We start from the raw sequence: 14,351 nt of genomic DNA on the forward strand, positions 1-14,351 counted from the left end.
CCTTCCTCGCCAGCCCCCCCCATCCCTCCCTGCTCCCACACTCAGCCCCTGTCTCCTCTCCTCTCCCTCTGTGGCTCTCTCTGCCCCTATCTCTGTTTCCCTCCCTCCCCCTCCCTCCCTCCCCCTCCCTTCCTCTCCCCTCCCTTCCTCTTCTCCCTCTCTCCCCTCCCTCCCTCCCCCTCCCTCCCTCCCCTCCCCTCCCTCCTGGTTCTCCAGTTTTCCCCTTGTTTATGCCCAGCTCTCTGCTCCTCTGATCACCTCGAGGGGGGAATCCTCTCAGCTCCCCAAATGGGGAGCCCCTGCCCGCCCCGGCCCCTGCCCGACTGCCCCGGGAGCTCAGAGCAGGGAGACCCCAGAGGCAGAGACAAGCACGGCCAGCCCCGTGCGGTACCAGAGAGCACGCTCCCAGGGTGGCCGGTGGGCACAAGGTCAGTGCGGTGCCCTGGCCAGCGGGCCCCCTGCCCCCGTGCGCTGGCCAAGGCCCGGGAGGTGCAGCCCAGCCCACTGTTCCTCTGGTTGGGCTTAGTCGCCGTGACTCACTAGAGAATGCTCGCGGGCGAGTGACCGGACAAGGCGGGAACTGGACTCATGTCGGCGGGGCGTCGCCGAGCCCAGCTCGGTGCCCAGCGGTCTTACATCCAGCGGCTCGCCCGGCTCGCCAGCCCTCACGGCCGCTCTGAGAGGCAGACGCCAACGCACCCAGGTCCCGCGTGGGGAAACCGAGGCACAGACCGGTGTTCGAGGTCTCCGAACTGGGACCGGAGAGCCAGAACCACGACCCGGCCTGCCGACCGCCTGTCCCTGCCGCCCTCCGTCCCCGCAGCACAGTGGCATGGCCGCTCTCACCTCCCCAGCGGGCCTGACCTCGTGCCGGCCCGGGTCCCCAGCTAGCCTGACCTCGTGCCGGCGCGGGTGGCCAGGACTGAGACCACCCGGGGGATGGGTGACCGGACAGAGGCGAGGCTACGATCAGATGGGCGAGCGGCACACACGCGAGCGAGTCACTGTGAGGGCAGTGAGTGTTGGAGGGGCAGCCCCGTGGGCCCACAGCTCAGGTCCGCAGTGACTCAGGGGGTGGCTGGCCGGCGCAGACTTCGTGGGGGTCATGAAGGCTGGCTCCTTCCGCCCTCCACAGGCCAGTCCCGTGGCCAGTCCTGGAGGGGCACCCGCAGCTCTCCCCTCCCGCAACCCCGGGGAAGCCAGAGAACGCGGGTGTCGTGCCCACGCCCATCCCCAGCATCCTGCCAGGGCTGTCCACTCCTCAAGCTTCTAGCAGAGCGCGGAAAAGGGATGGGGAGCAGGGCCGCAGGGTCGGTCCTCAGGCTGAGCCAGATCACCCAGGGAGAGTGAGGCCGAGCCTCTTTTCCATCTCAACCTGCGCATGCCCCCACCTCCCACCCCCGCCTCCTGTTCTCGGTTCTGGAATCCCAGGCACAGACAGCCAGGAAGGGAATGTGCCAAGGTATAGTTTGGTTCAAAAGAAGGAAAAATATTCCCATGGGGAGAAGGCTGCCTCGGATGCCAGGAGTTCTCTGTCACTAAGAACTTAAAATAGAATTACTTGATTATCTATCAGAAATGCCGGTGGGTGGGAGGTGGCAAAAAATAGCTCTTTAAATGCAGCAGCCGGCATTCGTAGCTTTATAACTGGAGCATGTCCTAATAGGAACAACAGGGCAGAGTATTTGACGTCAACCTTCCTGTGGTTTCCCCATGCATCTAACCATCCAGTCATCCACCACTCATCTGTCATCCACCCACCCACCCATCCACCCTCCATTCATCCATTCGCCCATTCATCATCTACCCATCCTCCTTCCATTCATTTACCCAGCTATCAATCATCCATCTATCATCCATCCACCCGCCTCCCCATCCGTCCATCCTGCCATCCGTCCATCATCCATTATCCATCCATCTACCTTCTATCTGTCCATTCACCCATCCATTCATCATTCATCCTCCATCCATTCTCCCACCCACCCATCCATCCCACCATCCATCCTCCAACCATTATCCATCCATCTGTCCACCCTCCATCTGTCCATCCACCCATCCACTCATCTACCCACCACTCATCCATCCATCCACTCATCCATTCATCCATCCATCTATTTACCCTCCATCCATCCACTATTCATCCATCCATCATCCACCCATCCTCTCTATATAGTTATTTTTTCCCCCATAGATCATTATTAGCACATCAACTTCTCAGGGTACCTATATATTCATTTTCCCATATAAGAACAAGATATCCTTCCATCAATCCATTCAATCATTTATCAATACATATATATCTGTGTCTATTCATCTTTCTTTACATTTCTCCACTGAGCAAGTATCTATCCATCTAACCATCCACCCACTCATCCACCCCTCCATTCATCCATCCACTCCCTCTGCACACACACACATCCATCCATCTATTTATCTAAATGTCATAATACATATAAAACACTTAGAAGAAGCATCCATCCACTTGGAGCATGATAACCACTCATATAGTTACCTATGTGTCCAACTGTCAACTTTATATCTATTTGCCTAGCTACCCAACCAGTGGACTATCTGTTCATTCTTTAATATATCCTCTATCGCTCCAAATATGTTTCCGTCCTCACTTTCATTCATATCTCCAAAGTATTTACTATTAATCAATCTCATTCATACACTCACTCATATATATGTCCATCCATCTTCCCATATAGCAAGTCATGTATACGTGCATAAACACATATCTGTTTATCTTTCCATATATGTGTTTGCCAATTACTTTGACCATTAATGAGTTAATACTTAAAATGAGTTAATACTTAAAATAGTTGCTGCAACCTGGTAAACCTCCAAAAAAAGTTACTTTCAGCCATACTATCACTCATCCATAGTTCATCTAAGCAAGCATCCATGTATTCATACCTCCAATTATCCTCAAAGATTTGTTCAATCTATTCATATCATTTTCAACACTTACTGTATTCACTTTTTAGGTACTGGGGATTTAGCATTAACAAAGTCCCTGTTCTCACAGGGTGACATTTTAGCTAGAACAACAACAACAAAAACAAACAAGTAAGTATATATTGAAATATATCAAATGATGGTAAATGCTATAGAAAATATAATTCAGGGTGGGAGGATATGGAGATCTGGAGGATATATGATAGTCAAAGAAAACCCCTTAGGAAGGAATAAGCTTTTCCTTATTTGAAAAGAGACTTGGGAAATATTAGCGACAGCTATATACATTGGTGGGGGAAAGTGTCCTAGAAAGAGAGAACAGTGAGTGAAAAACTCCTGATTCAGGTGCATCTGTTCATCAGTCTATCTCTTCAATAGTTTGTCTAGCTTATCCACCCAACCATACGTCTATTTACTCACTGTCTGTCTTTCCATTCATCTACTATTTCCTATTTTTGCCAATCTGTCCATTGGATTGAGTCTACTTATTTTTTTAATTAGAATGTTTTCGAATGTTTCTTTGTTTTTGAGAGAGAGAGAAAGACAGGGCACAAGTGGAAGAGGGACAGAGAGAGAGGGAGATACAGAATCTGAAGGAGGCTCCAGGCTCTGAGCTGTCAGCACAGAGCCCAACGCAGGGCTTGAACCCAAAAACCGTGAGATCATGACCTAAGCCAAAGTCGGATGCTCAACCAACTGAGCCACCCAGGCGCCCCTCCATTAGATTGATTTTAGATCAATGGATCAATTTTGTCCATTGATTTTAGATCTGTCCATCTAAAACTCTATCCATTATCCATCCATATGTCTTTTATTATTATTTTTATCATTATTATTTTATTATTTTTTAGTTAATATACAATGCAATATTGATTTTAGAAGAATTCAGTGATTCATCAGTTATATACAATTCCGAGTGCTCATCGCAACAAGTTCCTTCTTTTTTTTTAAATTTTTTAAAATCTTTATTTTTGAGAGAGAGAGACAGCATGTGAGGGGGGGAGGAGCAGAGAGAGAGGGAGACACAGAATCTGAAGCAGGCTCCAGGCTCTGAGCTGTCAGCACAGAGCCTTACGCGGGGCTCGAACTCATGAACTGTGAGATCATAACCTGAGCCGAAGTTGGACACTCAACCGACTGAGCCACCCAGGCGCCCCACAAGTTCCTTCTTAATACACATTATCCCTCCAACCTACCTCCCACCCACCTGCCTCCATCAGTCCTCAGTTTGTTCTCTATCATTAAAAGTCTTTTGTGGTTGGTTTCCCTTTCATCCATATGTCTTCATAACCTTCTATTAGTCTACCAATGAGCAATCTGTCAACATTCCATCCAATTACCCACGAGCTTATCCATACTTCCATTCCATGTGTCCATTCACCAATCCATCCATCCGTCCATCCATCCATCCATCCATTTACCCACCCACCCACCCACCTATCCATCCATCCATCTTCCATACCTACATACATCTATCCACACATCCATCTACCCATCCATCATCTATCCACTCATCCATCATCCATTCACACAGCTATCCCTCTGTCCATTCATCCATCATTCATCACCCACCCACCCATCCATTATTCATCATCCATCCACCCACCCATCATCTACCTACACATCCATCCATCTGTCCATCCATCCATCTGTCCATCTATCCACCCATCGATAATCTGTCTACACAAACATCTATCTGTCCATCCATCCATTCGTCATCCATCTATCCATTATCCACCCATCCACTCACCCACCCATCCATCTATCCACCCTCCATCCATCCGTCCCTTATCCATCTATCCATCATTCATCTATCCATTCATCCTCCCACCATCTATCCATCCACCCATCCATCTACCCCTTCCTCCATCCATTCCTCCATTATCCATCATCCATCCATCCATTCAACTGTTCCTAATTCCTACCTTTCTTCACCCACTTTTCCTTTCATTCAGACTTTTCTCCATCATTAAGTCTTTTAGTTTCTTTTTTTTCTTTTTTCTGTGACTAAGACATGGCTCATAAGCTTGTAGCCCAAGAAGATAAAAGAGAAGACTCTCATGGCCCGGTAGGCTGAGTGCCAAAGTAGAGCTCAAATAAGGACCAGAGAAGTAGGAATCTGTCCTCTTGTTCAAACATCCTCAACACACACACGCTCACAGAGTGGTGTCCCAATGAAAGATGCAATAGGCACCCAGGTAGGGGTGGGGAGAAGGGGTAAGAGGGTGACCTCGTGGCTCCTAGTGACCCTGGATAGAGAAATGTCTCTGGTTTACATTGGAGGCAGCCTCCAAATGCCCTGAGCCCTCATCTGTCTTATGTGGGTCTCAGCCCAGCAGAGAGAGAAGAGCCAGGGAGGTGGGTGTAGTGAGAAAGCTGGGACTGGGTTGGGAGTGAGACCAAGGGAAAGACTGAAGGTTTCTTTCTAGGTTCCTCCAGAAACAACTGGCTAGATCCATCTGTCCTGAGCCCCACTTCTCTCCTGAGAGGTGGTACCTGGGGGAGGACGAGAAGGCAGCCTTGGGTTACCTTGGCAGCAAAACTATAAAAATAACGAGTTATGCCCAGGAAGGGGGACAGACGCCTATGGAGTGCGGGGCTGTGCTCCTCCCTGGGAGCAGGAAGGAGCAGCATCTGAGGTCCCATCTGCCAAGCACAAAGCAGGGCAGTGACTGTCCCCCTCTCCTCCCACACAGTCCATGTGGCAGCTGAGGAAGCCGAGGCTCTGGGGGGTGGGGGAACTGGTGCAGAACCTGCCACCCCCTCCCCCCACACACTGCTACTGTCACACCCCACCTCTGCTGGCTGTCCCTGCTGCCTTCTGCACAACCGTACAGCTGCCCCTGTGGCAGGCTCCAAGGTCCGAGTCCCTCCCACTCTTGCCAGGGGGAGGTGGGTGCCTCGGAGGGGGCCACAGGCAGGCTCTGGGTTCCCAGACAGTCCCTCCCTGCCAGCCAGTGGGACTAGACAGTGTTCCCTCCACCACCCCACCAGCTCCCAACTTGGCAGCTTGGAGGCAGTTAGCTGATGGAGTTTGGACAGGGCTGCCCGCCGCCCCCCCCCAGGAAAGGGTGAGGGGCTTTCCTCCCCACCTCCTGCCCCCCACTTCTTAATGGCCTGTGTCCGGCACCACAAGGCTCTGCTGGCCAACAGGGTTAGGAGGCCTGATTTCCAATATTCCCTCAGCTCCTATCCGCCCCACACCCCACATAGACCCCCAGCCCCCCTGTCCAGGCTCATGGGGTGGGGGCAGGGGCGGGGCGGGGGTGGCCTCTAGGAAGGTTTGAGAACTCTCTTTGCTGGTTGCCCTGGATCCCCAATATCCGAGAAGATGTTAGGAGCCCCTGGAAAGAGGCTTCCCTGAGATGAACTGGCTGTGGCCTCTGGGAGCGACGCCTCTCGAAAAAATCAGCTTGTTCTGATAGGGCCACGTCCCATTTCTGCCTTTGGGGAGGTCTCTGGAGGTGACTTCTCAGCTATTGCCTTATTCTGGATGGGCCTCAGGGAGCACCGGCCTCACCCCTACGGGAACCCGCTGGGAGCAGAGCCATCAGGCAGCCCTGTGTGGGGTTATTGAGCACCTCTGAGAGGCAGCCCGGATGCCCTGGGCCCCCTGGGCCTACACCCCAACCTTGAGCCAGAGCGGGTCCCAGAGCGGGTTGTTAGGACACACACCTCCAAGCTGGGGTCAGCCAGTGTCCCTCCAGGTTTGGGACAGTGTCTCTTGGCAGTTCATTCGGCCCTTAAAGCCTTGGTTTCTCCCCGTCAAGTGCCTCACTGGCTAACGGGAACCTCTGTTTGAAGAGCTTGGTGAAGGCTGGCACATGGGGAAACTGAGGCCTCGGGGGTGGGGCTTACTTGTTCCAGAAAGAGCCATGCCTCTGGGACCCTGTGCCCCTCCTCCTGCTCCTCCCCCTGCACTGGGGGCTCAGACCCCAGGAGAGCAAAGCTCAAGCCCTCAGCCTCACTGCTGGGACCCTCATCTTCCCAACTGAGGGCCCACCCACCACTCTGACAACCTCTGAGGGAGACTGAGGCAGAGGTGGGCTAGTGGGGTCGTGCAGGCCAGCCACCGCACGGATCTACAGTGTCACCCTGTCTGGGGCCTGCCCTATTCTGGTCCCTGAGACCCTCCTGGTGCCGCCCCTGTGTGCCTCCAGCATTGTTTGTATGAGGAGGCAGATGGGGACCAGGGAGGGGGCCAGGATGCGGGAGAGGATTTCCGGCTTCCTGAATCAGCAGCGGGGGGGGGGGGGGGGGCTGCAATGTCCCCAAGTATGGTGTGGTGTCCTCTCCCTGTCCCCCACCTAGGGAAAGAATGTGACAGGGCCCAGAGGGAAGGCAAGAGGAAGCCAGTGGCCTCCGCCAGCCCAGGCACGGGAGAAGGCATCCATCATCTGGGCTGAGCTCAGCCTCCCCCTCCCTGGGAAATTTCCGGGCGCCAGAGACCCCTGACCCGGAGGGAGGAGGAGAGGGGGCCCACCTGGGAGTCTAAGGCCTGACCCAGCTCTGACTGCAGTCCTCAGGTCTGGAGCCTGGGCAGGGCTGGGAAGGAGCCCTGGGGAGCCACACCCAGTGCGCCCACCCGCGGCCCACCGCCAAGGCCAGCACCTGCTTCCACTCTCCCTCCTTCACGGCCTGGGGCGCTGCCTGCTGCCCCAGAGCCGTGCACCCCGGCTCTGCCAGGTGGTGTCCAGCCTCACGGGGAGGGCAAGGGGTGAAGGACCACCGGGGGCTCTGGCGGTGTGTGGGCGGTCCGACCCGTGGGGTGCTGCCCCTCCAAGGCCACAGACCCCTCCCACCCTGGCTCCCTGAGGGACTCAGGAGGATGAAGTCCAGGGTGACCACAGCCCCCAGGCTAGCTCAGCTCCCTCCTTCAGCCGCCAGCCACCCATAGCCCGAGGGGCCTTGTGACCTCTTTCCTGAAGACCCTGGGGTCCAAAGAGCAAGGCCAAGGGGTTCTGCAGGGACAGATAGCCCAGAAGGGGACTCTGCCCAGGGTGGCCCCGAAGGTGGTCCCTGCCCTCTCTTAGGTCTCTGCCCTGCCTCTTAGCTCCACACATGGAGAAGTACTGGGGCAGCATCCCTGAATCACGTGGGACCAGGAGCCATGCCCTGCCTGCGGGGCAGTGGGGGTCAGGAGCCCAGGGGGCAGGGAAACAGCGGCTTACCCAAACCCGGCCCCGATCCGTGTCCTCAGGGCCAGAGCTGCCCAATCAGTTGGGGGGGGGGTGGTGCTTAGGACCAGGGTTCCCAGTCCAGACTAAGGCCCCAGGACAGGACCAGGGCCCCAGGACAGGACCAGGGCCCCAGGACAGGACCAGGGCTCCAGGACAGGACCAGGGCTCCAGGATAGAACCAGGCTTTCCAGGATAGAATCATGGTTCCCAGGACAGGACCAGGGCTCCAGGACAGGACCAGGGCTCCAGGACAGGACCAGGGCTCCAGGATAGAACCAGGCTTTCCAGGATAGAATCATGGTTCCCAGGACAGGACCAGGGCCCCAGGACAGGACCAGGGCTCCAGGACAGGACCAGGGCTCCAGGATAGAACCAGGCTTTCCAGGATAGAATCATGGTTCCCAGGACAGGACCAGGGCCCCAGGACAGGACCAGGGCTCCAGGACAGGACCAGGGCTCCAGGATAGAACCAGGCTTTCCAGGATAGAATCATGGTTCCCAGGACAGGACCAGGGCCCCAGGACAGGACCAGGGCTCCAGGACAGGACCAAGGCTCCCAGGACAGGACCAGGGCTACAGGACAGGACCAGGACTTCAGGACAGGGCCAGGGCCCCAGGACAGGACCGGGGTCCCAGGACAGGACCAGGGCTCCAGGATAGAACCAGCCTTTCCAGGATAGAATCATGGTTCCCAGGACAGGACCAGGGCTCCAGGACAAGACCAGGGCTCCAGGACAGGACCAGGGCCCCAGGACAGGACCAGGGCTCCAGGATAGAACCAGGCTTTCCAGGATAGAATCATGGTTCCCAGGACAGGACCAGGGCTCCAGGACAAGACCAGGGCTCCAGGACAGGACCAAGGCTCCCAGGACAGGACCAGGGCTCCAGGACAGGACCAAGGCTCCCAGGACAGGACCAGGGCTCCAGGACAGGACCAAGGCTCCCAGGACAGGACCAGGGCTCCAGGACAGGACCAGGGCCCCAGGACAGGACCAGGGTTCCCAAGGTAGGATCAGGGCTCCCAGGACAGAAACAGGCCTCCAGGATAGGACCAGGACTCCAGGACTGACCAGGACTCCGGGACAGGACCAGGGATCCCAGGACAGGACTAGGCCTCCCAGGCTGGGCTCTGACCACAGGCAGTGGCAGATGCAAAGGAAGCCGAGGGCAGTGGTCACTGCAGGCGGGCCTGGTGGGCCTTTGGAAACCTGGCAATGGGGCAGGACAGCCAGGCAGGGCTTGGAAGGAAAGTCTGCAGTGACTGTGGCACCTGTCAGAACTGGGAGGTGCTTTTAGCAAATCCTGGAGGGGAAGTGAGGTCTGAGGACCCAGGGCCGGCCTGCAGGGGCCTCCGGAGGTATGGCTTTTGCTGCCCCGTGGTGAATGGTTCCGCACGTGGGGTCCAGTGGCCTCGTGGAGAAAGAGCATGCTGGGGACAGGGGTACGGAGACCCCTGGGAGAGGGCATCCTTGCCAAGCTGGGGAGCAGGCCGGGCTGGGGCAGGGGCGAGGCCCGTCTGCAGTGTGGGGCAGCTCTCCTGTCACGCGGACATGGGGAGGGCCCAGCACAGCCTGGTCTGGCCCTGGTGAAGTTCGGGGTGCACGCTGGGGGTGCACATGGGGCCTCCAAGGGGTTGGGATTCCGGGATCCAGACCTTCCAAGCCCGGGACCCTGGGACATCCTGAGACTCCCTTCCATGCACTGTGTGGAGGCCCTGTCCCCGCTCTCCTCAGGGTCTCAGGTCCATGGCTCCCCACAGGGAGGGGTGCAGGGCCACACCTCAGCTCCACCGGGGGGCCCCACAGAGACCCGTGGTCCTGGCCAGCCCTGTGGGACTGGGAGCAAGGAGAGGGTATCTTGACCTGGCCCACAAGTGGGACAGAGGAGGGGCAAGCACCCTGCCCGGGGCACGTTGTTGGGGTACGCCCCAGTCCTAGGCCCTAATGTGAGGTTCTGAGAGGAGAGGCCCCATCCTGGGGCTGTCTGAGGGAGGTGGTCCCATCCCATAGCAGTCTGAGGGGCGTTGGCCCCATCCTGGGGCAGTCTGAGAGGGGAAGCCTCATCCTGGGGGCAGTCTGAGGGAGGTGGCCCAATCCTGGGGCAGTCTGAGGAGGATGGCCCATCCTGGGGCAGTCTGAGAGGGAAAGCCCCCTCCTGGGGCAGTCTGAGGGGGGGTGGTCCCATCCGAGGGCAGTCTGAGGGAGGTGGGCCCATGCTAGGGCAGTCTGAGAGGGAAGGCCTCATCCTGTAGCAGTCTGAGGGGGATGGCCCCATCCTGGGGCAGTCTGAGGGAGGTGGACCCATGCTAGGGCAGTCTGAGAGGGGAGGCCCCATCTTGGGGCAGTCTGAGGGAGCTGAAACCATCTTAGAGTAGTCTGGGGGGGGTGGCCCCATCCTGAGGCAGTCTGAGAGGGGAGGCCTAATCCTGGGGCAGTCTGAGGGGGGTGGTCCCATCCTGTGGCAGTCTGAGGGAGGTGGCCGCATCCCGAGGTAGTCTGAGAGGGGAGGCCTCATCCTGGGAGCAGTCTGAGGGGGGTGGCCCCATCTTGGAACAGTCTGGCAGGGGTTAGTCTGAGGGGGGTGGCCCCATCTTGGAACAGTCTGAGGGGACAGTCTGAGGAGACAGTCCATTGCCCAGTTGCAGGGGGGAGGCCTGACCTGGCTGGATAGGAGGGGCGATGTCTTGGATGCAGGCAATAGAGGGGGTCTGGGGGCAGGTCTTATCTGGAATGCTCTAGCCCCAACCTGCCCAGCCTTGGCTCTCCTGGGGTCTCCCATGGGGGCTTCCCAGGTCACACATCCCCATCCTGGGCAACGGGACTTCTCACCCACTCTGGACAGGAAAATCCCAGTTCCCTTAGTCACCTTGTGAAATGAGAACCGTGCCTCACCCCGGGTCTCAGTTTCGTTCTGACACCACATGGTGGGGGGGAGGGGTGCTTGGGGGGGGGGGTCCCAGACCCTAAGGGGCCAGGGGCATTCAGCCAGCTCTCAGGCCGAGCTCCTGACCGAGCAGGCACAGGTGCCTCCCCGCCTGCCTGGGCCTCGGCCGCGGTCCACGCCGTCCTCTGTGTCCTCCGCCCGCGGGACAGCTGGGGTGGGGGGGTCAAGGAGGGAGGCGGGGATGCCCCGGCCAGGCTGCTCAAGCCGTGCCCTTCTATGGGCACACGGTGGCCGGAGGAACACGAGACAGGCTGATGGGAGGAGACATTCCTGAGTGGGGCACAGCTGTCTGCCGGTCGCCCCCTCCCCCCAGCGCTCGGGCCCCCGAACCCCCGAAGCAGGGCGCCCTGTGGGCCTGGGCGAGGGGAAGGCACCCTTCCACCTGCCTCACGCACACATGCACACTCATGGCAGAGACTTCCAGATCGCTTCCCTCGTTACGAATAACGTCGCCACGGGATCAGGGAGGCGACACCAACCTCAGTGGTTAGAATCCACTGAACAAGTCAGCCCTGAGGCTGTGGGGACCTGGCCCTCGGCTCCGCCCTGCCCAGCAGGTGCTGCGGGGGGCGGGGGGGGGGGCGGAGCAGACGGAGCTGACCAGCAGCGCCCTCCTCTCCATGCTGGTGGCTCTGGGTGTCCTGTCCCTGCACAGGCTGGCACCCAGCGGCTCCGCGGGGCTCCCTGCCCAGCTCTGGGTGTGCTGGCACTCCCCTTCTGCCCGCGTCCACCTCCCGCGCCATCTCTAAGCAACAGCGGCTGCGGCACTGGGAGCAGACAGCGGCCAGCATCGTCACCTCCGTCACCTGGGCGGGGGCGGGCGGGGGACCCGGCCCGGCCTCCAGCAAGGGCTTCGAGGGTCCTGGGGCCAAGCAGGCCCTCCCGGCCAGGCCCTCCCACGCCCACCTCCTGCCGGGGTGAGGCCCTGAGTCCCCGCCTCGGGGGTCCGGGCCTCCGTGTCCTGGGTCAGCATCCCAGCGGCTGGGGCGCGAAGCCGGCCTCTCCCGCCGAAGCCCGGCTACAGAGGCCGACTGGAGAGACACGCACCCACCGCGGGGTGAGACGGGGACCCCGGGAAGTACCCTGCAGCCGCCTGCTGCCCCAAGTCCCGGTGGCCCCATCCACCCCCAGATTAAGCGTCCCCCAGTGTGAAAGCGAACTCTCCCGTGCGCTCTGAACGACTCTTACCCGGCGTCTTTGTCCACCAGTAGCGCCTCCTGCTCCTCGGAGCCAGGGTGGCTCGGAGCCTCTGCCATCGGGCCGGGGTCCGGGCCGCTTGGGGCTGTGCGTGTGCCTGTGGCTGCCGCTGCTCCCTCAGACGGCTGGTCCCAGAGTCCCCCTCCCCCAGCTGGGTTTCACTTCCCCCTTCCGGCTGCAGGTTGAGGTTTGAAGGGCACTGGGGCTGGGGTTGGGGTGTTGTTTTTTAATCTGTTGATGCAAGAGAAGAGAAAAAAAAAAAAAAACCAACCAGTCATCAGGAAGTGTTAAGCAAGTTGCAAGGGCCAGCGGTGACAGAGAGGGGCCCCGGGAAGGCAGCAGTGCGTGCACGGGCCAGACAGTGTCGGGACGCCTGTCGGGGAGCCCCCGTGGGCTCCTGAATCCCCCACGGTCCTGGATGGAAGTCTGGGCGCGGCAGGCCGTGCATAAGCGCCAGGACACGGGTCCGGCCCCCAAGCCTCCACGATAAGCATCATCTCTCTGGACGGAAGCCTCCCGGGAGCGGAGCACAGATGCACCTGTTCTCCGAGCCTCTCGAGGCCGCGCCTCGGGCCCCCCGACTGGTCTGAGCTCTTCAGGCCACTGACCGCTGGGGCCCTGCAGAAATGCCCCGCGCCGCACACCCCTGCTTCCTTTACTTCCCTGAGCTGCTGGGTTCCCCGGTCTCCTGCTGCCCCTCCCGGTCTCCTCGCCCCCATACTCAGGGAGCTTGGAGCTGACTTGGCACCAGCAGCGTCACCAGGCCCTGGAGGTGGGGGCGTAGGGGCTCCCCAGGGAGGCGGGGAGGGCAGTAGCGCCCCCAGAGTGTTCATGCTTCAGGGTGGGGCCTGGCCAAGGGACAAGCCGACTGGGAGGCGGTGAGGCGCCCTCGTCCCCACCCACACGCACCGAGGAGCCTCCCCATTCAACACTGTGAACGGGGTCCCGCACCAGGACTGCGCAGGGCCACCGGGAGCTCTCAGCCTGCTGCCTCCCCCGCCCCCCCCTGTGGTTCCCAGGGTCACTCTCGCTGTCCTGCCACGGACCAGGATGCAGTGGCTGGACGTCCGTCCGAGTGGGGGCTGGGCCCTCAGCATTGCGGCCAGCATCCCCAGGGACACGGGCCACCCCGGATCGGCCCGCCATTTGGTCCTTCCTCTGCCCCTACGGTGAGGTCGGCCCCAACATCACAGCTGGGAAATTTAGGGGCCTTGCCAGGAATGGTGAGGGCAGATAGAGGCCGGGTGCCCCTCCCAAGACATGGCTTCCGGCCGCCACCGCTGTCCCCTGATTCACGGGCCTGGTGCGGCGTGAAAAGGCGGGGGCCTCTGGGTCAAACGCTATTAAGAATGTCAAAGGGAGACTTTTTGGGAGCTTGAAAGCAGGGCCGAGGGGGGCGCCGCCCTGACCTGCCGGACCCACCCGTTCACCCCCTCTCAGGCCCTGGCCCTTGTGACCCTCTGGACGCTCACCGGACCCCAGGGCCCTTGCGGGCTGCTGGCCTCCCCTGCCCACGCCCGTCCTCAAAGGCCAGAGGCAACCGCTTCCTCCTGCGGGGCGGGGGGAAATGTGTCCCCCACACCCCGGACCTCACAGTGGGACCTGATGTGGAGAAAGGGTCCTTGCAGATGTAATGAGTGAGGATGAGGTCGTCAGGGTGGGCCCCTCGTCCCATGAGACTGTGTTCTTGTAAAAAGAGGAAATTTGAGTGAGACTCGCACGCAGGGCGAGGCCACGTGAGGACGCGGAGGCAGAGGTGGGGGGTGCGTCTACCAGCCGGGGAGCTTCAAACAAGGCAGGAAACCGCAGGATGGGGGGGGGGGGAGACGGACCCGGAACAGACTCTCCCTCACCGCCTCGGAGGGAACCCACCTGCCCCGCCTGGAGAGGGGACTGGGGGACACCAGTTCCTGCTGTTTAAGCCGCCCTGGCTGCGGGTCTTTGTGCCAGCCGTCCGCCCCCTGCCGTCGAGCCCCGATGGGCCCCGGGGGGCTGGGAGGCAGGCGCATCCTCCAGGGGCGGGGGGGGGGGGCTGCGGGCCGCAGAGTGCTGAAGGAGCCCAGATGCGGT

The 14,351-nt window shown here is 59.4% G+C and overlaps 1 protein-coding gene across 4 annotated transcripts in view; it reads right to left on the bottom strand.

The window, feature by feature from the left end:
- LSP1 (lymphocyte specific protein 1) overlaps positions 1 to 13,897 on the bottom strand; it is a 41,765-nt gene extending 27,868 nt beyond the window's left edge. For 3 of the 4 annotated variants that reach the window (XM_047101149.1, XM_047101147.1, XM_047101146.1), the window contains exons 1-2: positions 13,754 to 13,895; positions 12,273 to 12,512 (exon numbers count right to left, since the gene is read on the bottom strand). In XM_047101149.1, coding sequence (XP_046957105.1) covers positions 12,273 to 12,340 — 68 coding nt within the window. In that variant the 5' untranslated portion in view covers positions 12,341 to 12,512; positions 13,754 to 13,895. Of the gene's footprint in view, positions 1 to 12,272; positions 12,513 to 13,753 lie in introns of all 4 variants that reach the window. The other variant, XM_047101148.1, reaches the window with a different exon arrangement.
- Positions 13,898 to 14,351: the final 454 nt, after the last annotated feature.

Source organism: Lynx rufus, unplaced genomic scaffold (assembly GCF_022079265.1).
Source record: "Lynx rufus isolate CCGP_SWC_20201006 ecotype Redwood Valley unplaced genomic scaffold, mLynRuf1.p SCAF_58, whole genome shotgun sequence".
NCBI classification, from domain to species: domain Eukaryota; kingdom Metazoa; phylum Chordata; class Mammalia; order Carnivora; family Felidae; genus Lynx; species Lynx rufus.